The sequence below is a fragment of the Archocentrus centrarchus genome, chromosome 16 (genome assembly GCF_007364275.1).
Source record: "Archocentrus centrarchus isolate MPI-CPG fArcCen1 chromosome 16, fArcCen1, whole genome shotgun sequence".
NCBI classification, from domain to species: Eukaryota; Metazoa; Chordata; class Actinopteri; order Cichliformes; family Cichlidae; genus Archocentrus; species Archocentrus centrarchus.
Window position 1 is genome coordinate 7,525,184 of NC_044361.1, and position 25,976 is coordinate 7,551,159.

The 25,976-nt window shown below is 39.5% G+C and overlaps 4 protein-coding genes across 5 annotated transcripts in view; 3 read left to right on the top strand and 1 right to left on the bottom strand.

Annotated features, from left to right (window-relative positions):
* LOC115794129 (sialic acid-binding Ig-like lectin 10) overlaps positions 1-25,976 on the top strand; it is a 116,456-nt gene that overhangs the window by 20,018 nt on the left and 70,462 nt on the right. The window lies entirely within an intron of this gene.
* LOC115794134 (interferon-inducible GTPase 5-like) lies at positions 6,876-9,523 on the top strand. Its single transcript, XM_030749448.1, has 2 exons — positions 6,876-6,988; positions 7,546-9,523. Exon 2 carries the CDS (start codon positions 7,548-7,550, stop codon positions 8,685-8,687), a length of 1,140 nt encoding a protein of 379 aa, XP_030605308.1. The 5' UTR covers positions 6,876-6,988; positions 7,546-7,547; the 3' UTR covers positions 8,688-9,523.
* On the top strand, positions 9,854-17,983 carry LOC115794128 (B-cell receptor CD22-like). The gene is made up of 17 exons (XM_030749436.1): positions 9,854-9,876; positions 10,655-10,725; positions 10,826-11,227; positions 11,831-12,106; positions 12,444-12,695; positions 12,956-13,225; positions 13,340-13,615; positions 14,291-14,560; positions 14,926-15,198; positions 15,389-15,652; positions 15,742-15,820; positions 15,915-15,978; positions 16,067-16,203; positions 16,404-16,461; positions 17,262-17,359; positions 17,438-17,495; positions 17,720-17,983. Exons 2-17 carry the CDS (start codon positions 10,677-10,679, stop codon positions 17,954-17,956), a joined length of 3,063 nt encoding a protein of 1,020 aa, XP_030605296.1. The 5' UTR covers positions 9,854-9,876; positions 10,655-10,676; the 3' UTR covers positions 17,957-17,983.
* LOC115794130 (myelin-associated glycoprotein-like) lies at positions 18,722-24,335 on the bottom strand. Of its 2 annotated transcripts, XM_030749442.1 has the most exons (12): positions 24,225-24,335; positions 23,778-23,821; positions 23,359-23,430; positions 22,880-23,245; positions 22,507-22,800; positions 21,995-22,252; positions 21,653-21,913; positions 20,801-21,067; positions 20,426-20,722; positions 20,237-20,327; positions 19,373-19,442; positions 18,722-19,177 (listed from the first exon to the last, which is right to left on the bottom strand). In XM_030749442.1, exons 3-12 carry the CDS (start codon positions 23,402-23,404, stop codon positions 18,872-18,874), a joined length of 2,256 nt encoding a protein of 751 aa, XP_030605302.1. In that variant the 5' UTR covers positions 23,405-23,430; positions 23,778-23,821; positions 24,225-24,335; the 3' UTR covers positions 18,722-18,871. The 2 variants fall into 2 exon arrangements, with proteins under 2 accessions (XP_030605302.1, XP_030605299.1); XM_030749439.1 differs by lacking the exon at positions 24,225-24,335 and having other exon boundaries at positions 23,778-23,987.

Here is a 25,976-nt window from a genome sequence, read left to right on the forward strand (position 1 = left end):
TTCCTCTTTCAGGGGTTCAGTATAATTTTAGAATACCTACCTTACATTTGAAGTAGTCTGTCCTGAATAGTAAATAGATTTACTGATGTATTGACAATATTTTCAAGTCTTCTGTCCATCTGTCCTTCTTCCTGTATTAACATTTGCATCTATGATCCAAAATGCTGCAGCTAGAGTACTGACAGAGACAAGAGAGAGGGAGAATATTTTTCCCATACTGGCTTCTCGTCATTGGCTTCATTGGCCAGAATTGAATTTAATATCCTTTTTCTTATATACAAGGCCTTAAACAATTGAGCTCCGCCTTATTTTAAAAACCTCATAGTACCATATCATCCCAATAGAGCCCATCGTTCTCAGACAGCAGAGCCTTCAGCTTTCCTTTTTTTAAAACTTTCCTTTTTAAATCAAGCTTATAGTTAGAACTGAACAGGTGACCCTGAACGATCCCCTAGTTATGCTACAATAGGCAACAGGCCTAGGCTGCTGGGGGTGGTCCCATGATGCACTTACTGCAGTATTCCTTCTTCATTTCTTTTTCTCTTTTCTCCCTTTATAAACCACTCCACATTTAATTGTTAGTTATTCATTTCTGACTCTCTTCCACAGCACATCTTTCTTCCTGTCTCTCTCCCCTCACCTCCAACCGGTCACGATTTTTTTCTTCCTATTATCACCATTGCTTGGTCATAGGGGGTCGTTTTGACTATTCGGTTCTCTCTGTAATCATTGTATGGTATTTACCTTATAATACAAAGGACCTTGAGGCAACTGTTTGTTTTGATTTGGCACAATATAAATAAAATGGAATTTAATCTATTAAAAGAAAGTCATTCCTGCCTTCTGGCTGGGTGGTGAGTTCAGTGCATGGATATTAGTTAGACCTAGTAATACTGATTTGGGTGATTTAGAGTGGAAAGGATGTTTTCTGTAGGTTCAAACTTAAAATTTTACATATGTATTCTGGCAGCCAAATGCCTTAGAGCTGAAAGTCAGCGGCCGGGGTTCGAGTCCAACCTGTGGCCTTTGCTGCATGTCTTCCCCCAGTCATTCACCCTACTTTCCTGTCTGCTCTTCACTGTCCCTATCCAAAAAAGGCCAAAATTAAATTATCTTTTTTCCACATTCTCACTCCCATTTTTCTTCTGTTCATTCTATTTCTGTACTTTTCTTTTTCTCCTCCTCATTTTTGCTTCTCCTCTCTTTTTTTAATCTGCTCCTACCCCCATCATCTCCAGCGTACACAGATACCAATGTCAATAATAAATACACGAAAAGATAGGAAAAAAAATATATAAAATATAATAGAGTCTATAGAACTCCTCTTAGCAGAGTAAATGTGTTTGGCCCAACAGGACATTCAGACTGTGATTCTGGTTACTAAAGCTGCTGGACAGGACAAAAACAAAAAAGAACTGAGTGATTTCCAAATCATAAATTTCTGCAGATTAATGAGTTCTAATATGTGCTATGATATCAACTGTCTTAATGAGGAAATGAAACAAAGTGTCAGACAGCAGAAAAGCAGGTGTCGCTGAAGAAAACCTTCCAGCAAGCAGCAGCCACACAGTGTGACCACAGATGTAGTCTGGACAGTTTATCTGCACAGCAAAACATTCTGCTCTGTTCCAGCTATACATATTTATACTCAGTCTATTAGAGTTGCTTTGCATGAGTCACACTGTAAAATAATCCCTGTTTATCATTGTGGTGGTGGGCTGTGGTTTGTGGCTCAGCTGCAGGGATGGGGTGGTGCAGTGGATTGGGGGGGAGGACATCAAGGGCTAGTGGGCAAAACCTTACATAACAACAACAACAATACAAAAGCTGTGCGTGAGACACACAAATAAAGATAAAAAATTGTGAACTGTAAATGGTCCACTAGCTGGGGGCTCTGTAGCAGTAGTTGTGCTGACTATGTTGCAGTCCCTCAGTTTGTGCTGTGTCTGCAATAAACCTTTTCAGCTGCTGTCCCTTTAAGGCCACCATCCACTCAGTCAGCAGTTTCCTGATTAGCTGTCACTCACTATGTTCTGTCTTGAGTGTTTATATGTTGCAATAAGAACAGAGGAATTGTATTTCTGTTATATTCATCAGAAATTTTTGGAGCTTTTATTTTGACATTTGTATAGACAGGAAGTGCTGAGAATTGTGGGGGAAAGCATGGCTGCACACTGAAGTCATTTATGTTACATCCAAAGCAATCCTTCGACTGGATCCTTCAGAAAGCAATGGCTTTTCACTGTACTGTTCTCTCTATGTGTTGTACTCACTGAGCATGAACATAAATAAACAGCCAGCCAAACTCCAGTTCATATTGCAACATATAAACACTCAAGACAGAACACACTAACAAAAAGTTTTAACAGCAGGTCTGTGGGACTCTGGGGAAATGGCCTGTGCTGTGAGCACATACATACAGAGCGAAGGGGAGGAAAAACTGAAAATGGGTGTTTAGTGCAGTGTGATGGCTTACAAGAACTGTTTGTACATAAGCTAACCTCATTTAAGACATTATAACGGTTTATGTATGATAAACAGACGTTTAACATCCATGTTGAACATTCATTAGAACTCTTTCAACCTAATCTTAACAACACAATCATGTGTCACAAGCCCACTGTGTGTATTCAGGATGTTTCCTTAGAGTAAATTAAAGTCACATTTTCAGAAGAGAAAGACTGTAGTTTAATTAATTCCTATAATTTAAAATATTGTGTTAGAGATGTGCAGAAACAGACTCACAGGAAGTGTATGTGTATCTATTATTTTCAGCTCTACACTGGCCCCACATGGATGTGCATGGATTTTTTTTCCCCTCTAAGTTGCCATCAAATAACCACATGCTGTCATTACTGCACTTAAACCAAAGGTTGCCTGCACCGTCATCCTTACCGTAAAAGACTAACGCAGAACTTCTGCTGTGTGTGTGTCAGTGAAAACAAAAAGGAGGAACAAAAGGAAACCTCATGTAAAAAAAAAGTAGAAGAAGGTGGTCACCGTCACCATTTCTAAGTATATTTTTTAATCACTACTGTTTCTGTTTGACAGGCTTTAAAATCTACATGTTCAGCTGCTATTGTCTGTAGAATAAGAATCGCTTCAAATGAAGATGTCTAAAAGTAAATTGTAGCAAGTGGCCCAAAATACACAAAACAACAATGGTTCCTTCATTTCAGTTCAAGTGTGACATTAATTAGGAAATGTTGCATAACATTTGTATGTTTACTTTTGTTGCTGTAGTTGAGAAATCCACTTCTGCATAGAAACAAACAAACAAACAAAAGACTGATTTAAGTCAAGAAGATCCACTGGTATTTAAATTTGTGCAGCAAAACCGTGTTCCACTACAAGACTGACTTTGGGGACACCTGGTGGTATTATTGGAAAACTGTTGTAAACAGCAGAGCGGGAGTTCCTGTTAAAGACATTTGAATTGTTTTGGGCTACTTATCAGTGGTTTGAAATGTACCAGCTGATGAATGGCTCATTATGTGTGTAGTACCTGGCAGATGTATGAAGAAATCAGATGTAGACCACTCTAAAAGCAGCAGAATATGTATGAAGAAAAAAAAAATGGGCCAAAGAGAAGCACTATGCTGAAATTTAGAAAGAGGGAGCAGAGGAGAGACCAGAAGGAGATGGCAAAGAGGAAGAGGAGATCACAGGTGAAGATGACAAAGTATTTTCACACTGTGTAACAGAAAAGTGAGGTGAGGGTAGAATTAGCCTGATTTAACCTCAAATCAGCTGACTGGGTAAGTTTTCATTTTTCTGATCGGCAATTTGTTCTATCAATTCCAATTCTCATTTAGTTTCTGAATTTTTTAATTTTTTAATTTATTTTTGTTTTATTTTTTTTACAGTTATAGATTAAACTATTTATTGAGAATCACACTCTATCGGGGACTGTGCATGAACTGTATATAAAAAAAATGGATGCAGCTTCTGGGTTTGAAGCATGAAGCAAATGTGAAATACCTTCAGCCTGAATTCTGATGGACATGGACAGCAGGGGGTGACTTGTGTGGTTACAAAAAAACGAGAAAAAAAAAGTTCAGCTGTATAGAAGTCTGGTTTCAAAATATCTACATGGAGAAAGCAGAAAAGAGCAGCTGACCTCACAGAGAATCTCACAAACCAGTGGGTGACTTCATGGTGGTATAATCCATCTTTTATAGTGTGTGTGTTTCTCATCTCTGTGCTGTGTGTTCAATATATATATCATCCCCTACAACCCAACCAGGATTCTGGCTCCCACAGATTGACTGTATACCCACGAAGCACACAGATTATAATCAATCAATCAATTACAGACACTCCTGATCATCATCATCTGAGAGGTGAAAGCACACCTCTCCACCAAAACAATTTCTTCCATTCCAACTTCTTCACCACTAACACCCAGGAGCTGTCAAAGAGTGTCAGGACAGGAAGAACATTCAAACCCCACACAGAAAGGCCCCAGCGTTTGAACCTAGGAGCTCTTTGCTGCGAGACAACAGTGTTAATGACCATAGCAGCATGCTGCCCAGCACTTCTTCTTTTCCCCCCAAAACATACTAAAAAAATTACAATACAAAGACACTATAAAAGGCTATGAGCATATAATTTTATTCTGCAGTCTATTTGCAATGCTACTTTTTGTATTAAAACGGATGAGTGCTAAAAGGGTGCATGGGCTGGCACATCATACTAAGAAGTAAGCAGCATGCACAAGTAGAATAGTTTTCACTTTGACTGTGAAAAGACAACAAGACAAAGAAATAAAAACAAGATGCTGGTATGTGTATAAATCCGGTAACGTTTCTGTTTCTGTGTCTAATTTGCATGTGTTGCATGATTAGAGTTGAGATCAAAGTTCATGTTCATGCATTGTTGAAGCAGTGAGATATTTTGAGAAATTTGCAGAACTGCTCTTGATAAGATCAATACTGCACACACAGGTTGTGAAATCAGAGGCAAAAGCCAAGTCTCTCTGTCTTTCTGTCCAAAGTTCAGAACTATAGCTGCATATTTTGTTTGTTTAATTAACACACAAGAAGAAATTAATTTTTTTTTCTTATTGCATCTTAACTATGTCCTGCCCACTGGTTTCCTAGCAGCTTTACTGTAATGACAAGGTGTTGCTGCATCCAGCTGTGACAGTAAGTTATGGTTGAGAAAATCTGAAAAAACTTGAGTTTTGTTTTCACGGTAAATGTTTTTCTTTTCTTTTGTTTTCTGCTGCATTATCTTTTATGCATGATCCCTTTTTTTTTCACAAGAAAATTAACTTTTTTTTTTAAAAACAGCTTTTGGCATTTCAATGAATTTCCCAATTTCTGATCAGTAGCGGCCGATGGTTTTTGAAATGCCATGAAATTATCATATTTAAGATGAATAAAAATACATGAACTGGTACAGAGCTATTATGCACTGTCAAAGAAATGAGGAGCCACTGATCACTGAAAAGCTAAAACAACATCTAACACCGAGCAGGTGCAAGTTATTTTGCATATTGGGTTCCTCTTAAAATAAGAAGGGGGAAACTCTACAGCACTGTTCATGAGTTTTGAACATGTAGTATTACATAGCTGTATCAGTTTTATTAGGATTACATTGTTCCTCTTTATTAGTATTGCCAAAAAAGACATTTAGTAAATGAGATGAAAAAGAAACTGTCAGGTTGCTATTTCACTGTGTCAGCACTGAAAGAGAAACAAGCAGCGCTACAAACAGATGCTGAATTGTAGCAGTACCATTAAGGACACCCCCATTTCATTAGACTGTCATTTTAGTTACACTAGCTAAAACTGCTGGTGTATTGCTTCACCTTAACTTTGATTTTCAGCCTGATCTTATCTTCAAAATTATTGACTGCTGGGGGAAATCAATAATTGTTATTATTAGTTTATTAAGTGGAGGGATGTTTCCAGGATGTTTCAGATGGGGTGGTACAGTTGGGAGCAAAAAGGAAAAGGAAATCAGAATATTTGATCAGAAACTAAACTGTATCAAAAACTTGTGAGTGAAACATTGGGCTGCTTATACGCAACCTTGTGCCCTCAGGCCAATGCATAGAGGTAAATGTGACACTGCACAAGGGTTTAAACATTGTTTTGCACAGTGATGGTTAAGCCCCTCTACTTGAGTTAAAGTCATAATCCCAGTAAAGTAACGGTGCAAAAGTTTTAGCATCCAGCTGAGAGGTACTCTCCAGCGTGTACTGGGCCTGCCCCGGGGCCTCCTCCCAGTATGACATGCCTGGAACACCTCATACAAAACGCGCCCAGGAGGCATCCCAGTCAGGTGCATGAACTCCTTTTGGCTCCTTTCAATGTGGAGGAGCAGAGGCTCTACTTTGAGCTGCGCTTTTCAAGACACTTTTTCATAACCATACAGTCAGCTATATTCACTGTTCTATTAAAATTATTTCTCAGATAACAGTTGTACTTATTTGTGAACATTTGCTTATAACAAATGCCTGTTTTGAAAGAGCATATATTACCCTATGAATAATATGTCTTTGTAGGTTCTCAGTCATCCAGGTCACAGTAGCCTTCAGAGCCTGAAAAAGGGGCAACTGGCTTGAATACCTGGGTCTCTCCAACCTTTTGGTTTGAGAACTGAAGAAGCCTTTCTGGTGAGAGGTGAAACATCTTCCAGAAACAAAAAGAGGTCCAGTTGTCCCTTTTTCAAGCTCCTGAGCTATGAATAATACATCATTATATAGGTAGCTGTACAGCTGTATCTCTTTCTGGTAAATGTGTATGCCTTCCAGTAGGCTAGCATACGGAAGCCACTAGCTTTACACACTCAGATTAATCATGTATGTGCTTAAAGTGATTTTGGATTAGGGCTGAGCTTACAGGATTAGAATGTTCCACTAGCTGGATGGACCCTTAAATAGATCAACCTGAAGCTGTCGGTGTTTCAGAGCTGTACGAGAATCAGTATTTGACAGCAAAATATTTAAACAAGGGCTATTTCTGTTCCAGAGGAGCAGGTGAGTGTGTGTAACATTGTTGAATGAAATCAACAGAAATGTATTTTTGACATTTCAGCATTTCTCTCTTGTTTTTTCTTCTGCTAAGTCTTTATTTTTCTGTACCTCTGTGGGCTTCAAACAGTATATGAAAACATATGAGAATAGTAGAGGAGAAATCTCGTGTCAGTGAACACAGTTTTCTGCTTGTGAAGCATTAGAAACCATTCAGTCACATTCAGTATGTGACTTATTTATTGACTATGCCTTAAATAAATACTGTGGGGTGGATAGAAATGAACACAAAACTGATTATTTTAAATAATCTACAAGTACATAAAACCTTTCCTGGGTACAGTTCTTTTGCAGGTTATTTTCTGTGACACCAAAAATAATTATTGATTCTGATTCTTGGTTAGTTTTTCAAAGCTGCCTCTTCCATTTCCTTTTACCAAATTGTTAGCTGTAATCGTGTCTAATGTTGTACCTCAGAAAGGTAAAGTATTCATGAGAACTTTTCTGGACAGTCCAGTTTTATTGGGCCTTTTTAAATCACTGCACTTTTCATCTTTCTTCAGCAATGGCTGATGTCTTCAGAGGCCTAAACCTCCTTGAGACCCTTAAAGAGTCTATTGAGAGCAACAGGTTATCAGATGTCAAGGAAGCAGTGGAAGACCTCCTTATCAGCAGGATCAACTTGGCTGTGGTGGGGGACCGCGGGGAAGAAAAAGCCTCCTTTATGAACTCCCTCCGTGGTCTCGGGGCTGATGATGAGGGAGCAGCTCCAGCTTCATCTCCTGTTGCTCCAGAGGGAGTAGCAGGCTACCCTAACCCTAAACACCCTGACTTCCGCCTGTGGGACCTGCCACCTGTCCCAGACATATCCCCATTTGAACCAGAGGGATACATGGATAGCTATAAGTTCCTCCGCTACAATGCGGTCTTTATGACATCCACACAGACAGTCCAACCCAACAGTGTGGAGGTTTTCTTGGAGGCGCTTTCCCTGCAGCGACAGACTGTGTACTTTATTGTCTTAGCTTCAGTGGAAGACTCAGAAAAGATCCTGGAAGAAAAAAGGAAAGCCAGTCTGGAAGTGCTGAAATCCAAAGGTGTGGCACAGCCTAAAATCTATCTTGTTCGACCATCCATGCTGGAGAAGTCAGACTTTCCTAGTCTGTTAGCAGATATGAGTAACGACCTTCCAGAGATCCGAGCACATGCCCTTGTCTTAGCTTTACCAACGCTCACCTCGGCCCTGGTTACTCAAAAAAAGGAAGCATTCAAAGCTTTAGTATGGGCAGGTGCCTCACTGTCAGGTGGAGTGTCAGCTATTCCTGTTCCCTTTGTGGCATCTATAGTGGACTCAAGCATAGGAGTGCGGATCTTGACCAAAGCACAGTTATCTCTTTGCCTGGATGATGAATCAGTGGAGCGACTAGCCCAACAGCGAGGCATAGAACCTACTAAACTTAAAGAGTTACGAAACTGTGCACTGTCGGTGGAGGTCAGCAAAGGTGAAGTGAAAAGGCGGCTGGCAGTGGCAGAGAAGGACTTGGCCACAGTTTCATCAAAGCTGCTGGAGATGGCGATGCCTAGAAATGCCCGTTCTGTCAGCCGCTCCTTTGCTGCTATGCTGCAAGCCTTAAACGGTGCTATTGATGAGATGGCAGCCGATGCTCAGAACATACTGGCAGCTGCTCTCAGAGAGGGGAAGTGAGGTCAAAGGTTTTTCTCTATGTGTAATGTTCAAAAGCATGTTTTTGCTTTTAACACAAAAGTATATGTCAGTGCTGTGTGAACATGCATTCTGCAAATAAATGCTAAGTACTTTAAGCTTCTCTGTGACTGTTTAAAAACCCAAACAAACAAAAAATCCTTGTTCACATAACAGTACGTGTTGGCAAACTGTCTTCAAGTAGGTAGGTGGGTTTTAGAATTACAACATTGTTTTGTTTCAGTGCTAACTCCATGTTTGCTAGATGCAGCCCTCCTCGGTTGACTCATCTCACCTCGCGCTACTGCCAGCTGATTGGAGCTCCTGCTGTCCTGTCTGCTTGCTGCTTTCTTTCATAGTTTGTTCTGCTTGTTCGGTATCGGCTGCTGCGCTGCGGCTCGGTTCTGTTCTGCTGGTGTTCGTGTTTAATTTGGGTTAATTCCCAGTGTTTTAATGAATGAATGCGGGGCTTTTATGGCTCTTATTTTGGTTGATGTATTTTGTTTACTTCTTCTGTTATTTGGAAATTTGTTTGTTTCTGATTAGTTTGTTTATTTAGTGTTTTGGGGTTTTTTTTTAACTTTTTTAAACTGTTTTTATTGCTTTTCAGTAGCTGGAGGTCATGGTGGTGGCAGTACTGGTGGCTTGGGTGGTGGTGTCCCCCTGCCCCCGTTCCTTCGTGGGTGCTGTGTTTCCCTGTGACTGTGGTTGTTCACTCAAGGGGGGATTCCCTCCTCCCTTGCACTGGTCCCTGTCCCCATTAGGGTTAGGGTTTTCTGTTCTTTAGCTTTTGTGTGCTTTAATGCCTTAAAATAAAAATTGTATTGCTTTTAACAACATCTAACCTCGTCTCTTGTCTCATCTGTGTGTGAACCTGCTTGTGCCTTTTAGTGAAGGAAATTATTCCCTGGGTGAAAGTCCAAGGGTGACATTGTCTGGCAATTTGGTAGGATTTCACCACCAGGAGCTTTCACATTTAATAATGCCTTAAACAGAGGAAGTGGGAGTTCAACAGAATGCATGTAAAAAGCATGTTGAAAAAAGGAATCACCTTCTTTACAGCTAAGAGATTCTCCTCTGGCTTGACTGGGCATGCAAATGTTTTCAAGATTTTAAGTCAACTGTGAAAACTTCCTTATTACTACTTTGGGAGGGCTTATGCTCTCTACATACTCTAAGTGGGTCCTCTAAGGTAAGAATAAGCTTGTTTCTGTACAGTCTGGTCTGAAAAGTTCTGGTCCCGCTACTGCCTAATTCAACTCATGAGTTATCAGTAAGTGAAGTTTGTAAAGGTTAATCTCGAGCACTGCAATGGTTTGATGTTCTGTTCTGTTTTTTCTAAAGAAAGTTCAGTTTTGTAAAATCTGTTTGATAGAATGGGAAATATTTTAAATTATTTCTGGTCTGGATTCAGGTTTGCCCTGGAAATGCTAACCTTGTATCCACAAACCTGCACTTTTAAGTGATAAATAAGCTGCAAACCTTTGAGACTGAATTTATTTTCTCCTGTGTTGCATTTAAATTTCAGAAGGATAAATGACAAAATTCATAAAACAATGCATTGTGTGTATATATAAATATATGTTAGGTGTTTTCATTTTTGTGTAGGCAATGAGTCATTAAATGCATGACTGATGAAGCAAACAAAAGCTATTTTAACAAAAATGAAAATGTTCCCCAAAATATATTTTAGGTGTTAAAGTAAAAAAACAAACAGAACTTAAAAACAAATTGAGTCAAAGAACAAAAGTTTGTTAAGGACACTAATCTATCAATACACGAACATCATCTATCGATCTATCTGTAGTTGTGTGGGGAAAATGGTCTACAGTGTAACCATTTCATTAACCACAATGCTTTGCATTGAAAACAAAAAGTTATCTTGTTATAAGTCATAAGCTTACATTATGATTGCATTAAAAATGTTCTGGGATGTGTTGAGGTGTGTACAAATTCTGTTTTTGTTTCAGAAATCAAGCTTTAGTCCTGAAAATGAAAGCTCATACTTTTGGGTGTTTGATATTGCTGGCTCTAATTAAAAGTAAGTGTTTCGTTACTCCATAATCAGAGCAATGTTTTCTTTCATCATTGCATTGAGGTCACATTTATTATACTAACTTCTCCACTTCTCATCACTGTAGGTTTTTCTTGTGATCTCTTCAAACTAGAAGACTCCAGCTTGACAGCAGCAGAAGGGTCCTGCATTGAAATCAAATGCGAAGTCTTAAAAGAAATTACCCTTCATAATGCATTCTGGTTTTGGATGAAGGATGCAATTTGGACTGAGGGAAAAGATTATAGTGCAACTATTATTTACAGTTCTAATAAAACACAACAACCTGTCAGTCCACACTTTGCCAAAAGGGTGGAATATGTGGGCTCTCCATCTAAAAGTTGGGGAAATGGAAAGTCATCAGAGCCATATACATGGTGCAGTATTTTGATCCAGGACCTGAAAAAAACTGACACAGGAAACTATTCATTTAGATTTATAGGAAGAGAAAAATGGGTGACTAAACCATTTATGAATCTCACAGTCACAGGTAAGTACAAAGATCAGCATACTGAAAGATATAATGTATTCACATATTTTACACTATAAAAAATATTGAAATGAGCTGCTGGAGTGACAATCTGGTTGGTTAAAATTGATTATTGAATAAAAATAAGAGAGCATAAAAAAGCTCAGGTATAGAGGTAAGCAAACTGGTCAATTCGGATATTAAAAAAAAACAATAACAATTTAACTCAGATTTTACTTAAGATGATAATAAAAAAAAATTTAAAAACCCACCTAGAATTAGAACTCCTCTTTCTGCATCTTATTGGGGTTCTCATGGGAAATATTAATAAAACGGTCTCTCTCTTGCACATACTGATTGATATGATGAGCACCAGGTAGTCCAATCATCAGACCACAGAAGAATTTATGATAATTTAGAAGCTATTTTAAATCACGCATAAACTCTGGCTTTATGAGTGTTAACTCAGCCAGTAACATCAATCTATGACTCCAGAGAAGTTTTTTTAACTCTTCATGGTGCTGTCACATTTTTCCTAAACCAAATGTATCCATAGTGCTTGTATTTTATACTTTTACAGTTTATCACATTCCTGCTGACTCTTCCTTTTGCCTATATTTGCAGAAAATCCATGTCTGCTCACTTTTGAGGGATCAAAAAACGTGACTGAAAATGACACCGTAACACTTACATGCTCTACATCAAGCTCATGTCCTTCAGACCCTGAAATCAAAATCACTTCGGGACAACTTTCCCCACTTTCAACAAAATCACAGAAATCTAAAGAGACCACACTGAGCTTTAATGCCACTTGGGAAGATGATGGAAGCATGTTTTCATGCCAAACAGAGAACAACAGCGACAAATGTTTGATCCGGAATATCAGCCTTACTGTAGGATGTGAGTTCATAACTGGAAAAGTTTATTAATGTCTTTTCTACTGATGAGTGGACCTACAATTTCTGCTGAAAACACAAAATTCTCTGTGAAACATCTATTATTATTGTTTGAGAATAAAATCAGAAGGGGTTATAAGAATTGATAAGTTGACTGAAACAGATCTACCATCAAGAAATGATTTTGTTCTGCTGCAAGATGAAAGATTAAAAAAAAAACTTTTCAGTAAAAGTAATAAACCTTGCTGTACTTGTTGAATTATATTTGTGTTAACAGTCAACCCACTGAGTACCTGTGTGCAGACTAATGTTTGCTAACCTGTACTGATTTTTTTAAACAGACGCTCCAAAAAGCGTATCAGCAAATACGAGCTCTACAATTGTAAAGGAAGGACAGTCTGTCACTCTCACTTGCTCTGCTAAAGGACAGCCGAACCCCTCTTTTAAATGGATGAAAAATAACAAAGTGCATTCCACAGAGGCCAGCTGGACGATCCCATCAGTTAAAAAACCCCACACTGGATCGTACCATTGTACAGCTCAAAACAGTCATGGGATTAAAAACTCAGAAGAGGTGACTATCAATGTTACATGTGAGTACTGTTTTACTTGAATTACTTCAATTGGCTATATATATATATTTTTTTTTTTTTTTCACCGAATTTTCTTATATCTGAATGTCTGTTAATGTTTTCGATTCTCAGTAGTTTAAGCTTTTGTTGGTGCAGTTTACTGTATTTGGAAAAGGCCTGTATTTTATATGGAAATCATATGTTTTATCCTTTTGTAGTTCTGATTTATCAGGCCTGATTATTAATTCAACCTCACCAAACGCTGACAACTTCTGTTTTAGATGTTCCTGATGTTGACATCCAGATTTCACAGGAGTCTCAAAGAAACCCAAAAGAATTTATGGAAGGATACAGAATCAATTTTACATGTTCTGCTAAGAGAAGCAACCCACCACCACTTTTCTTTACTTGGCTGAAAGACAAAAAAACTCTTAAACAGGGACAAACATATGTTGTTGAACATCTTAAGCCAGAAGACAGCGGTAACTACACATGTAAAGCTGAGAACACTGTGGGTTCTGGATCAAAAACACTTGAACTTTTGGTTCGATGTAAGTTTTGCACCTCTGTATTCTGTATGTCTATGAAGAAAAATTAATTAGTACTGATGCTGTATAGATTGTTTTAGTCTCAAATATAGTCTGAAAGTTATTTCTTTTTTCCAGACAAGCCAAGGAACACCCGAATTTCTTTAAAAAATACAACAGTGAAAATTGGCGGATCGCTCCAACTCACTTGTGAAACTGATGCGTATCCCCACGAGTTGAGCTACTCCTGGTACCGTTATAGGAGTGACTCTTCCCAGAAGACGTTTATGGGTTCCAGAAACCCTCTTACCTTAATGAAAGTACAAAGAGCATATGATGCATGGTACATATGCAATGCGAGCAACATTGTTGACAGAGGGGACACCAGTGAGCCGGTGCACATACAAGTATTATGTAAGTACTTTGCAGACATATTGAAGATTCTCTACACTTTGTTTTACAACTGATTGATTCAATCAATCAACCACCACCACCAAAGAGAAAAACATACATTATATATATATATATATATATATATATATACTTTTCAAAAAAAAAAAAGGTTATTCATGTTTTCTTTAAGGTAAATCAGGTTATTACTGTTCTAGCACAGATTTAAATGAAGCTGCATCTAAAACACACAGTTAGTTTAGCCAATCATAAAAGCAAGGTGAAATAGGCTGGCTCTGTGCCCTGCTTACTAATTCAGGCTACCAGAAACCTCAATGCTCATTAATTAAGATAACTGGTTCTTTGTTTATATACAAATCTAAGTATAAAAACATTAACATGCTGTTTTGTGTGTAGGGAAGACTCAATTATAGTAGCCCAATGCTGCCACATAAAAAAATAGATATTTAACTCAAATAAAAGCACAAATTCTTTGTAAATTCCAACTTTTATGCAAATTAAATAAAGACAATAATGTGTTAGAGAATGCTGGTTTGAGAATAGGACCGAGTAGACAAACAACAACAGTTTTATCTAACTCTGGTAGAGCTTGACTTTATTTTCAACGAGTGATCTTGTCTTATCATTCAATGTGATAAAAATGAATAAATCAAGCTCACAGCTGCTTCCTCTCCACAGTTCCTCCCAGCAATACCAAGCTGCATATGACTGATGAGGTCACTGAAGGCCAGACTGTCACAGTCAGGTGCGCCGCTGAAAGTTTTCCATCATCGTCTTTCACCTTGGCGGGACCTTTAACATCAAATTCTCAGACCCCAGAAAGTATTTTGCCCACCAACGACTCCTACAATTTTGCTGCAACTTCAGCCCACGCAGGTTTTTACATATGCAAAGCCACAAACAGTGAAGGAAGCCTGAAAAGCCCAAAGAAGAAACTGGTGGTGAAATGTGAGTGATCAAGTGATGCGTTGTGTTATTCAGATTACGTCAAAGCCAATTCCATTCTAGGATTCAGTTTCCTTTTAGAAAAATAAATACCTTTAAGACTTGATCTTGTTTAGTTTCCTTTTTGAATTTAATTTTTTTTTTTTTTACTTTATTCATTTTTTCTTTCTTCATTCATTATTGATTTAATTTCCAGACCCCCCACCCCCTTGGCTCCCCCTTATAATAATACACTATGAGACAGGTACACAGAAACATAGTTATGCGCATGTGCACGCACACACACACACACATCTGTCTATTGTTTTGCTTGAGGAAAATAATTTTTGTTTATTTGTGTTAAAAACACAAATTTGTGTTGAATGCAGATATTCCCAAAGAGGTGAAAGTAGAAGCTCGTCCTGGTCTTGTTATAAAAGAAAATGAGTCATTAACACTGGATTGCAGTGCCAAATCCTACCCATCAGTGAACTCTATCATCTGGATGAAGGCGACCGATGGGCAAAATAAATCCACCATTGGAACTCAGATGAACTTCACTGTGAAATCTGCCAGTGTCTCTGACAGCGGGTGGTACAGCTGTACAGCCACGAACAAAATTGGAACTGGAAATTCTGAGCAAGTTGAGGTTAAAGTTAAGTGTGAGTACATTTATCCAAGTGTGAGTAAGTGTGAGTGTGTTTTTTGAAACAGCCACTGAGGGATGCCAGAAAGGAAAATATCAAATTCTGTACATTTTCATTGTTTATAACTTTTCCTACAGTTATCCACCATCTCTGTATTTGAAGTCATTGTTTCCTGCTTCCCTTTCTTAATGATTCTCCTGCTTAGATGGTCCAAAATACACAAAGATCATAAAAGGACAGGAAGTACAGCATGAGGATGGGACATATTCTGTGACACTGACCTGCATCAGTCGGTGCTATCCTCCAGTCGAACACTATTCGTGGTACTGGAGGACAGGTGAAAAACAGAAAGAAAAAGTGTCGAGCCATCAGAACACCACAGTGAGCTCACTGCAGTATGGGGAGCACTACTGTGTCGCAAGGAATGAGATTGGTGAAAAAGCATCTGAGCCAATCAGGCTGTTTGACGGTGAGTTTGGGTTGCTTTTTTGGGGGGGATTTGTGCTACCTGTTCACAAATCTCTCCAAGTACTGATGCTCTGTCTCTTCTCACCGCAGACACAGTTACGACGATCTTGAAGTTCTTCTTCTTATGTCTCGTTTTGCTCATTTTATGCGTAATCTTCCTTTTGTACAGGTAATGTAGAAATAAGAAATGTTTTTTGATCAGAAAAAAAAGGTGTTCAGATGATCGGCCCGTGTAACTGCTCTTCTCTCCCTTTTGGTTTCAGACGCAAGAGGAACAGATTAACTCAACGGGGAACTACAAACGCGAGGGCCTGTGGTGGTTGTCTGGTACTCCATATGTAACTCATATGTACAATATTTTCAGCTATTACTCAAATTAAACAAAAATTTGATGTTTCTGTGTAAACTGAATCAGGGCTGGCGGAATGGAGTCAGAAGGAGCAGCGGGAATCGGATTGTTGTGACAGAGCCGTTCAGGAGCAGAGATGACCTCCTGCCAGACCAACCGTGTCGGCCAAACGCCCAACGACACGAGCGTCATCCAGACAGCACGTAAGTCAGCGGCCGCTCGCTCTGTCCGACTCGCAACAAGGAGCACATTGTTGGGTAGACAGCTGGATGCTGCTGCTCACTATTCAGTCAAAGCATCCATTTAAAGTCCTTCAGATATGAATGGTACACTGAGGGTTTACTTTGTTATCCAGACACTTAATACGCATGTTTTTCTTATTATCATCCATGCTGTTCCACAGGACTGCATCCAACATAAACACAGTTTACTCTACCGTGAATCTACCCAAAGGCAAACAGGTGAGCCAACCATATCAAAGCAAGCTCCACAAACCCCAATTTAAAAAGATCAATCAATAAATAAATAGCTGTATATGAGAAACTGCAGCAAAAGTCAAAGTGAGCAGTGAAACAGCAAAGGATGCGTAATAAAAGATATAACTGAGCATAAATCAAATTGTATGCAACATGCATTTGGAGGTTCACTAACAGTCTGAGGACAGGAATTCAGGATATTTCAACCTCTTGCCTGTTCCTTTTTATGATTTTATGCAAATAATGCGAAATCATCCATCTTCTCAAGACACATTCCCCTTTCATAAAACAGACTCCTAAAACACGTTTCTGCCTTTTAAATGTTAAATTTAAATTGATTTAAAATAATGTTCTAGTGAATATCCTGTTTTATGTTTTATGGAGTCACTTAACTGTAAATGTATCGTTTGAAGTACTGCTGTTAAACCCTAAAACAAAAAGTAGCAAAATTCTGAACAGTTCAACAAAATTTCTCATTAACTAACTTTCTAATTTTTGTAATTGCCAAAAGACCCGGATTTATTTATTTATTTTTTGCACAGTAGATGCAGAAAGTCAAGAACTATTATGCATTCAAAAACATGTTTCAGGGTTAACATGTTCACATTTTTTAAAGCCATAATTCATAGGTTTTTATAGAAGCCCTACTGATCCAGCTGTTGTGTGCTGTCCTCACTGTTTATCCTGTCGGTATAGTTCTTGCTCATGCTTCCTTTTAAAGCATGAATGAACTGATTCAGTTGCTCCTGCACATTCATTGGTGTCTCCCGTTTGCATCTGCTCAGGCTGCCTCTGCACAAAAAAACCCAACCAGAGCACATGGTGGGCACATGGAAAATGATTCCCTCAACTACGCGTCTCTGGACTTTGTGAAAAAAAAAAAGTGAGATTTCATATTTTGCATATAAAAAGCACCTAAGCATTATTACATGGCTTATTGTATGACTGTATGCTTTTCCAGGGATCCAGCAGAGGATGCTGAGTACTCTGTGGTGTCAAAGCCAAAGAAGTCAAAAGAGGTCAGAAACTTCAGAATCGCAGTTTACATGTATCACATTCAGTTTATTACCTAATCGCACTGTATTTGTATATCATATTTGTTTACAAATCATTCTTATAACAAGCAACATTAAGTTATGGAAAAGAAAAGAATTAAAATGATCTTTTACACAGATTTTGTTTTGCATGAAATCCAGATACTGTCAGAAATGATGACACAGTTTTGTCACTCTTTATCCTCTAGAACGAACAAGAAAGGCTGCAGGACTATGAGAACATCAGTACAGTAGCAGCCTCCAAACCTCCATATACATATGACTTTGACACAGACACAGATACCAGCGAAGATGACGTTGAGATCAACTATACTCAGGTGAACTTTAAGCCAAAGTCTGGACACCAGAAAGCAAGGAACGACTCCAGCAGCAGCAGCAGCAGCAGCTCTGAAGACAGGACTCAGTACTCTGAGGTCAAAATCTGACTTAAAATAATTTCATCCTACTCAGATATCTCTGCCACTTGCATTAGGCATCCTGAAAAATATTTGTCAGGTTAAGTACATTAAACAAGGTTTTTGTCACTCTTTCCTTTTCTCACTCCAAGGATATTATTTTGGCTTTGATTTCTGTGCAGCAAAAAATCCCCAAACCCATATTCTTGACAGATGTAACATTGCTTGGGGTGGACAGATAATAAAATGACATGACTGCAGCGTTGTAAAGCTGTGCTGCCATCCTGCTGTTCAGGCTTCTGATGTGTGTCTGTGTTTTGAAAATAATGTACTTTACTGTATGCATAGTTCCATTTCATAACCTGCTTTAGCATTAGTCGTTGTTCGCCAGCTTGACTGCAGGAACAATTACTTGTGTATTTTATTGTTTATTTTTCTAAATAATAGCAAACACACATATGCATCACAAAGTTATCAATAAAAATAAGTGCTGAACAAATATCAGACTGTACCTGTTTCTTATACTCTGCACAAACTTTTAAAAACTAGAAGAACTCTAAGACAAAGGTTAGTCTTCAAAGATTAAATAGAAGCAGTAGCGTTATAAACATTGTAAGAAGGTTAAAGATTCAGCCTCAGCACCCAGATTTCTTCTGATATCTGCGTCAGGTTACCACCTACTGTGTGTACTTAATTCATGTGATGTATTTCTTTCTGTCATGCAGTTTTTAGTGATAAGACAGGAGAAGAATTGACAGAAGAGATTTACAGAGATGAGGATAAAGATCAGGGTGGGAAACCACAAGCTTGTGGCATTACTACCGGGTAAGATGTTGCCTGCAGGGCAGTTCTTACCTCCGTTACTGAAGGATTTAAGATGTTTTCCTGTTCATCTGCTGACAGCCAAATACTGATGACGTCCAAACTCCTGAGCTTCTTCTAAAGCTAAGCAACCGCTTTTTCATTAACCCCTCCCGTAAGACCTTTAACACCTTTCTCTTTTCCCAAATGAGCATCCGCAAGTATTTCTCCTTCCTTTGCAACTCGTCCATTGCTTGGTGGATCTCGGAGGATCTCAGAATTCATGGCAGTCTTGGAGGCCAGGCCTCTGATCTCACCCTCTCCGAGCTTACCCTCCGATCTGGCCTGGAGTTCAGCAAAGTCCACATTAACGTCTTCCTTGCATTCTTCTGCTTCCTCCTCAAGAATTGCTTTGTTGACATGAATCACATCCACTTTTGAAGGATTAGTCTACAGAGAAACCACAATGGTGTGCTTCAGTAACAGAGTTTTGGGAGAAAAAAATGTTTACCATGCCAGAATTTTTCAAACAAAACCCACCATTACCAGAATCACAATATGTTATTTTTGTTTTTTTGTCATTTACGATTACTTTTATCGTGTTTAGCACCACCAACCCGTATGTTTTCAAGGACATGAACTCACCTCACTGGTGGCCAAACAATCTGAAGTGTCCACAAGCCCCTGGTGAAGTGAAATATTTCCCTTCCTCTTCCTAAAACCATCACAGAAAGGCTTAGTTAAATGTCTACTCGTTTAGTGTTCTCATTAAAGATGAAACATGCAGACATTTTTTTAAGGAAATTTCTTGCCACAAGGTTAAGATTCAGAAAACTTTACTCTCAGAATATGTGTACACTACAGGTTTTAGATTCCACATAGCATGGGTTTCATACTGAATCCTGCTGTGGTGCTCTATCCTTTATATGTTGTTCATTATTTATGGGCGAGACTTCTCTTACATGTGGGTGTGAGATGTGTGTATGATGCTGACACATTTGGGGCCCTGTGATTGGTTAATTTGAAGAGTTCACAATCTCTTGATTCTACCACTGCAGCCTTTTTTTTTTAAACTCCAGCTGACATTCACCTCTTCCCCTGCCTGAAGTCAACAATGACCCAGCATTTTAGCTTTTATATTGTCTTGAGAGACCAAGACTTTGTCCCCTAAACCAAAGACGCAGCACAAATTCAGGGTTCATCTAGGATTTGAACCCAGGATCTCTTACACTCCAAAGAGGAGTCGTACCCATAGAATAGCTTCTATACTAGTTTTGATTTTGTCATAAATCATGCATTACATGTGCATGTCCAACTTTAAGACATTACATTAGGACGTTGTGTCTTATTAGCAATGATGTGTGGTAGCCATGCTTGCTCAAAAATCGGTCAACAAATGTCTCCATCGTGTGCATTTTCTATTCTATATGTTATTTCTAGCCTACTTTGAAAATGTCTGTTACAAGCAGAGTTAGCAACCTTTTCAGTTGTGTTTCCATGTTCTCTCACCTGTAAATGGATATCAGCAGTGGTGCGCACACCAGCAGCATCCCCAGCGCTCCTGCTCCAGAGCCGATCAGCAGAGAAACAGTATGGAGGACTGAAAAATCCCCAGAAAATGCATCAATCAGTAAAAAAAGGCAAATAATGCAACACAAAAGCCAAATATAAAGTGAAGCCTCCTACAGATTTCTCTACCTAGCTGAGTTTCACTAGAAGACACATTGAAAGCCAAATTATCAGAGCCCAGGGAGTTGTTACTGAGGCAGACTAGAGAGGGCATGTCCTGGCCCAGGTGGTACAGAGTGATGACACTCCTCATGATCGTGCTGTCCAGGGTTACTTCCCGGATTGGGATGTCAGCAGAGTGACTGACAGGTTCACCAGCCAGCTTCCAAATCAAGGAGGGAAGCGGGTTCCCCTGAGTGTCGCAGGTACATCGGATCTGGGACAAAATCTTGACGCAGCGTGAAGAAGACAGGATCTCTGGAGGAACTGAGACAAAGAAGGTAATGGGTTCATAGTATAGGGAAACAGGGGCTTCAAAGGAATGAAAAGATGAATAAGTCTTACATGTGACATCGATGCTGGTGGGCAACGAGCATTCAGCTCCATGGACATTCAGAGCTTCACAGTAATATTGATCTTCTGAGAGTTTGGTCACATTGAAGGTGAAGTCTTGCTCAAAGCCGACCGCCTCCTTTTTTTTCCCCGCCACCCGAAACCATGTGAAGTTCACCGCTGCTGGATTGGCGATGCTCGTGCAAGTCAGAGTCACAGAGCTGCCGTCCAGCACGGGACCAGAAGGATCGACGGACAGCGAAGTGTTTTTAGGAGGATCTGAAAGAAAATAATGTCTCCTGTTACTAATGCATCCAAAAATGTCTTTTACTTTTGTGGGAATGCATACTCAGAATTTCAGAAAATATGCAACTTAGGATTCTTCATGGCAAGTTTTAGGACTGAAAATGAATAATAAGTATGCATAATTTTTTTTTTTTTGTCATTCTTATTCATTTATTTCATTTTTGATGGGATTAAGGTTTTGTTTTTCGATTTAGGACAGCAAACATGAAGGTAAAAAGGAGCAGTGGTGATTTTCCAAGTAAACTAAGAGGACACAAACAAAACAAAACATCCACTGTACACATGAAGACACTGGCACACATGTGGACACAGTGGAGCTCAGTCATGATGGACCCCTGACACAGAAGGATTTTGAGGTTGTCACGCAATTTGACAATGTGTTACTGTCCATAACTCAGACACTAGTGCTGCCCTGTGAACAAGTCTTGGCCCCAGATCATGTTTGGCTGAGCACAGCTGAATATATAGTAGAGCCATATTCAGGATGTGAGCACACTGGAGACATACAGTTCTGTTTTTTTTCAGTATAAATGTCTTTTCTGTGTTAAATTAACTCACACTCAATGTCCAGCTGAATTGCTTCCGACATTTCCTCTCCCAGATCATTTTTTGCTGTGCAGCAGTAATCACCACTGTGGCTGGTGTCGGCACTGCCTATAACCAAGATTGGTCCGAGCTCTTCATCCACTTCATTGTCTCTGTACCAGGTGTAGTTGCTCGCTGGTGGGTTCGAGCGGCTCTTACAGAGCAGGGAAACAGAGCTGCCTTCCAGAATTGGACCAGAGGGGTCGACGATTACTGTCGTTTCCCTGGGAGAAACTGGAAAAACAAACAAGCGTGGGTTCAGTCTATGCTGTGGCCCAACATGTTACTATGTGTTTATGTTTCAGCGTGACTTACACTGTACGTCTATCTGAGCGATGGAAGAGTTTTGTGTCCCATATCTGTTAGTGACTGCGCAAAAAAACTGACTGTCAACTTCTGAGATTGTGGCTGAAAACCTCTTCTTTGATCCCACCACTGCCACCTGATCTCCATTCACTTTGTACCAGGTGTAAGTGTCCACAGCTGGATTTGCATTGGTGTTGCAAGTCATGGTCACCAAGCTGCCCTCTTTTACAGGACCAGAGTAACTGACTGATGTATTATTTGGAGGATCTGAAAGACAAATATGAAAATCTAAATAATAATATGTTTGCATATGTCAGATTTTGTTGGCCACTCATAACCAGTGCAACATATTAAAAAAATATAGGAGGCGTGCCTTGGACCGGTCACCAGGGCTATCACAGAGAGTAAAACTATTCACTCGCTCTCATATTCAGGCTGAAAAAAATGCTAAACAGCAGCTGAGACAAACAAGTAGTAATCATCTGCATGTTAAAGCATGAAAATTCCAGAAAAATACTCACAAAGAACACTTAGAGTCAAACTTTTTTCGTACAGGTCACTCTTCCCAACTTGTCGGTTATAGAAAGCAGTACAAGAAACCTTTTGTCCATTGTGAAGGTAAGACGCTGTGAAGTTCATCACAGAGGTTGCAGGATTAGCTTCCACATCCTCCTCTGTATCACCTATGCTGGGCAACCATGTCAGAAGGGGAGGAAGAACAGGACAGGGAGCAACAGCTGAGCAGGTCAATGTAATGGGAGTCCCTTCTTCTACCTCCAGGCTGGATGGAGTTATTGTAGGTTTAGGCAGTGAAACTGAAAAGTGGAATAATAATAAAATGACAAGAAGAACTAAAATACAGCAAATGCACAGGAGCAAGAGGAGGTGACAAACTTTGAGTGGTGATGAGGACACTTGAAGGAAAGTTAAACTTTAGCTCATTGTCACACTGCAGTCTGAAGTAATAGTTGTCATAATGGCTCGATGGCATGCTGTTGAAGATGGTGGTGCAGTCTTTATCACGCAGGATCCCAGTCAGATTTCCTTGCTGGATGTTTAAGCTTCCACTTGCAGCGGTGAGGCTGGAATCAAACACCTCAGTTCTGCTCCAGCCTCTCTTCCAGATGGCTTTGCAGGAATCATCCAGGAATTTTTCCCATTCTGGGGGCAAGCTGAATCTGCAGCGGATCACCACACAGGATCCACTCAATCCCTCTACTTTCTGAGGCAAGAAGACAGCCCAGTTTTGGCATAGGCTACCTGAGGTGAAACAGTAATCAGCCAAGCTAAGGTCAATATTCTAATAACTGCCAGTGTCAAAGTTCAGCATATGAGGAAGGATTGATAACATGACTGAAATTTAAATAACATACCTTGAAGTAGACAGCATATGAAGAAAACTTTTATAGCACCTGCCATGTTTATCTGATGATCCTAGAGAGGTACTGGATACAGAAAGGACTACAATTATGTTTTATTTCATGGTTTATGATCAGACTGAAAAAAGCAATTTAATCACTGGGACAAACTGAGAGTCTCACAATTTCCATTCTGCAAACTATTAATTTTATTGCTGAAAGCAAATTAAATATTGTATTAAGCTTTTGAGAGCCTTAGCTCATAATTTCGAGCACTTGCTAAGTATTTCAAAATTATTCTCACATAGAGCACTTGAATTCATGTATATACGCTGTAAGTTTAAAACATTAAAACTGAAATAGTTTTTTTTCTAAATATATCAGAGTTATGTTAAAAAAAAATTACAGCTAGTGGTCATTAAAAAAATTCTTACCTTAAAAGCCAACAGTGGTGTTCAGCATACAGCGTCTCTCCCTTCTGGGGGAAAAACAAGTTTAATCGAGATCCCAAATCTGAGATAATTTTAAAGTATACAGTGATAATGTAAATATTAATAAAGTTCAAATTAAAGCTTTGCTGGTGTTAAAGGGTCAGTGGTAATAATCCAACAAGTGAGTCATGTCAGACTGGCAGTGTGTTTGGATGGCACACTCAACTGCTGTCAGATGTGTGTGGGGAGTGGCACTTAGCACAAGAAGAGGGTTTTTGATACTCTCTATTTCTGCTGTCTCAACCCCAATGCAGAATTTTATAACAAAATTTAAATCTTATTAATAATTTTGTGAGAAATATAAAACACCTTACTGAAAAAAAAGCACTTGGTGCAGTGTGAAAGAAGCTATTGAACAGGAAACTGAGGCTGCAGTTCACACAGGCTCACCAAAATTGGACGACAGAAGATGAAAAACGTTGCCTGTACTGATGAGTGTCGGTTTCTGCTGCGACATGTGGATGGTAGGGTCAGACTTTGGAGTAGATCTGTCCTGCCTTCTATCCCTGGGTCAGGCTGGTGATGGTGCATTGATGTGGGGAATATTTTCCTTGGCATACTTTGGGCCCCTCAGTACCAGCTGAGCATCATTTATATCCTGATTGCTTCCATCAGGAAAGTACCTACAACATCCTGTTGTGTATCAATAAAAGTGTGCATTGAAAGAAGTATATTCCAATAAAGAAATAAAGTCCTGTTACAGCGATGGAAATTATAATGAAATAATAATCTAAATGAGATAAGAGAGAGAGGAGGATGGATAGAAGAAAGTTAAAGAATCATGAAGTGCAGAGGATTAATAAGGAAGAAGTGAGGGCAGCTGTGAAGAGGATGAAGAGTGGAAAGGCAGCTGGTCCAGATGGGACACCTGTGGAGATGTTCAGGAGAGAGGGCAGTGAAGTTTCTGACGAGATTAACACAATCTTGAAGACTGTGAGGAAGCCTGAGGAATGGAGAATAACTGTTACTCATACTGATTTTCAAGAACAAGGGTGATGTACAGAGCTGTAGTAACTACAGAGGGATAAAGCTAATGAGCCATACCATGAAACTACAGGAAATACTTGCTAAAGCTAGGTTAAGGAGAGAGGTGATTATCAGTGAGCAGCAGTATGGCTTAATGCTGAGAAAGAGAACTACAAATGTGATGTTTGCTTTGAGAGTGCTGATGGAGAAGAACAGAGAAGTTACACTGTCTTTGTATATCTAGAAAAAGCATAAGGTCCCAAGAGAGGAACTGTGGTACTACATGAGGAAGGAGTGGCAAAGAAGCATGTGAACGTGGTGCAGGACCTGTGTGAGGACAGTGAGACAGTGGTGAGATGTGCAGTAGGAGTGACGGATGAGTTCAAGGTGGGGTTGGGAATACAACAGGGATTGTTCCCTTCTTGTTTGCAACAGTGATGGACAGGCTGACAGATGAGGTTAGGCAGGAGTCTCTGTGGACTATGATGCAGATGACATTGTGATCTGGAATGAAACTAGGGAGCACATGGAAAACAGCCTGGAGAGGTGGAGGTATGCTCTGGAGAGAAAGGCAATCAAAGTCAGCAGAAACAAGACAGAAAACATATTTGTGAATGAGAGACAGGTGGAAAGGTGAATATAATAGGAGGTATAGGAATAGGTATATAGGAGGTAGTGAAGGTGGATGAGTTTAAGTATCTAGGGAAAATCATCCCAGGCAACTGACAGTGCACAAGAGAAGTGAAGAAGAGAGTGCAGGTAGGGTGGAGTGGATGGAGATGCATGTCTTGGGTGATTTGCAACAGAAGGATAGCAAGAGTGAAAGGGAAGGTTTACAGTATGGTAATGAGGCATACTATGATGTATGGTCTGGAGATGGTGGTACTGATGAAAAGAAAGGAGGTGGAGCTGGAGGTGCCAAAGCTGAAAAATATTAAGATTTTCATTGGGAGTGATCAGGATGGACAAGAGTAGAAGTGAGTATGTCAGAGGGACAGCTCAGGTTGAGCAAAGTTGGAGAGGCAAGGCTCAGATGGTCTGGACACGTGCAGAGGATATACTGGACAAAGGATATTGATTATGGAGACCACAGAGAAAATTCATGTCGTGAAGGAGGACATGCAGAGGCTTGATGTGACAGAGGAGGATGCTAGGGATATGGCGGGAAGGAGGCAG

Bases quoted from the DNA above. Each gene is read 5' to 3' on its own strand.
- LOC115794134 (XM_030749448.1), top strand. From the start codon at position 7,548: ATGGCTGATGTCTTCAGAGGCCTAAACCTCCTTGAGACCCTTAAAGAG.
- LOC115794128 (XM_030749436.1), top strand. From the start codon at position 10,677: ATGAAAGCTCATACTTTTGGGTGTTTGATATTGCTGGCTCTAATTAAA. The intron at 11,228-11,830 runs GTAAGTACAAAG...CTATATTTGCAG, and splicing joins TATGAATCTCACAGTCACAG to AAAATCCATGTCTGCTCACT. The intron at 17,360-17,437 runs GTGAGATTTCAT...ATGCTTTTCCAG, and splicing joins GACTTTGTGAAAAAAAAAAA to GGATCCAGCAGAGGATGCTG.
- LOC115794130 (XM_030749442.1), bottom strand. From the start codon at position 23,404: ATGGCAGGTGCTATAAAAGTTTTCTTCATATGCTGTCTACTTCAAG. The intron at 22,801-22,879 runs GTTTGTCACCTC...TCCACTTTTCAG, and splicing joins TGTCCTCATCACCACTCAAA to TTTCACTGCCTAAACCTACA. The intron at 21,914-21,994 runs GTAAGTCACGCT...TTGTTTTTCCAG, and splicing joins CGCTCAGATAGACGTACAGT to TTTCTCCCAGGGAAACGACA.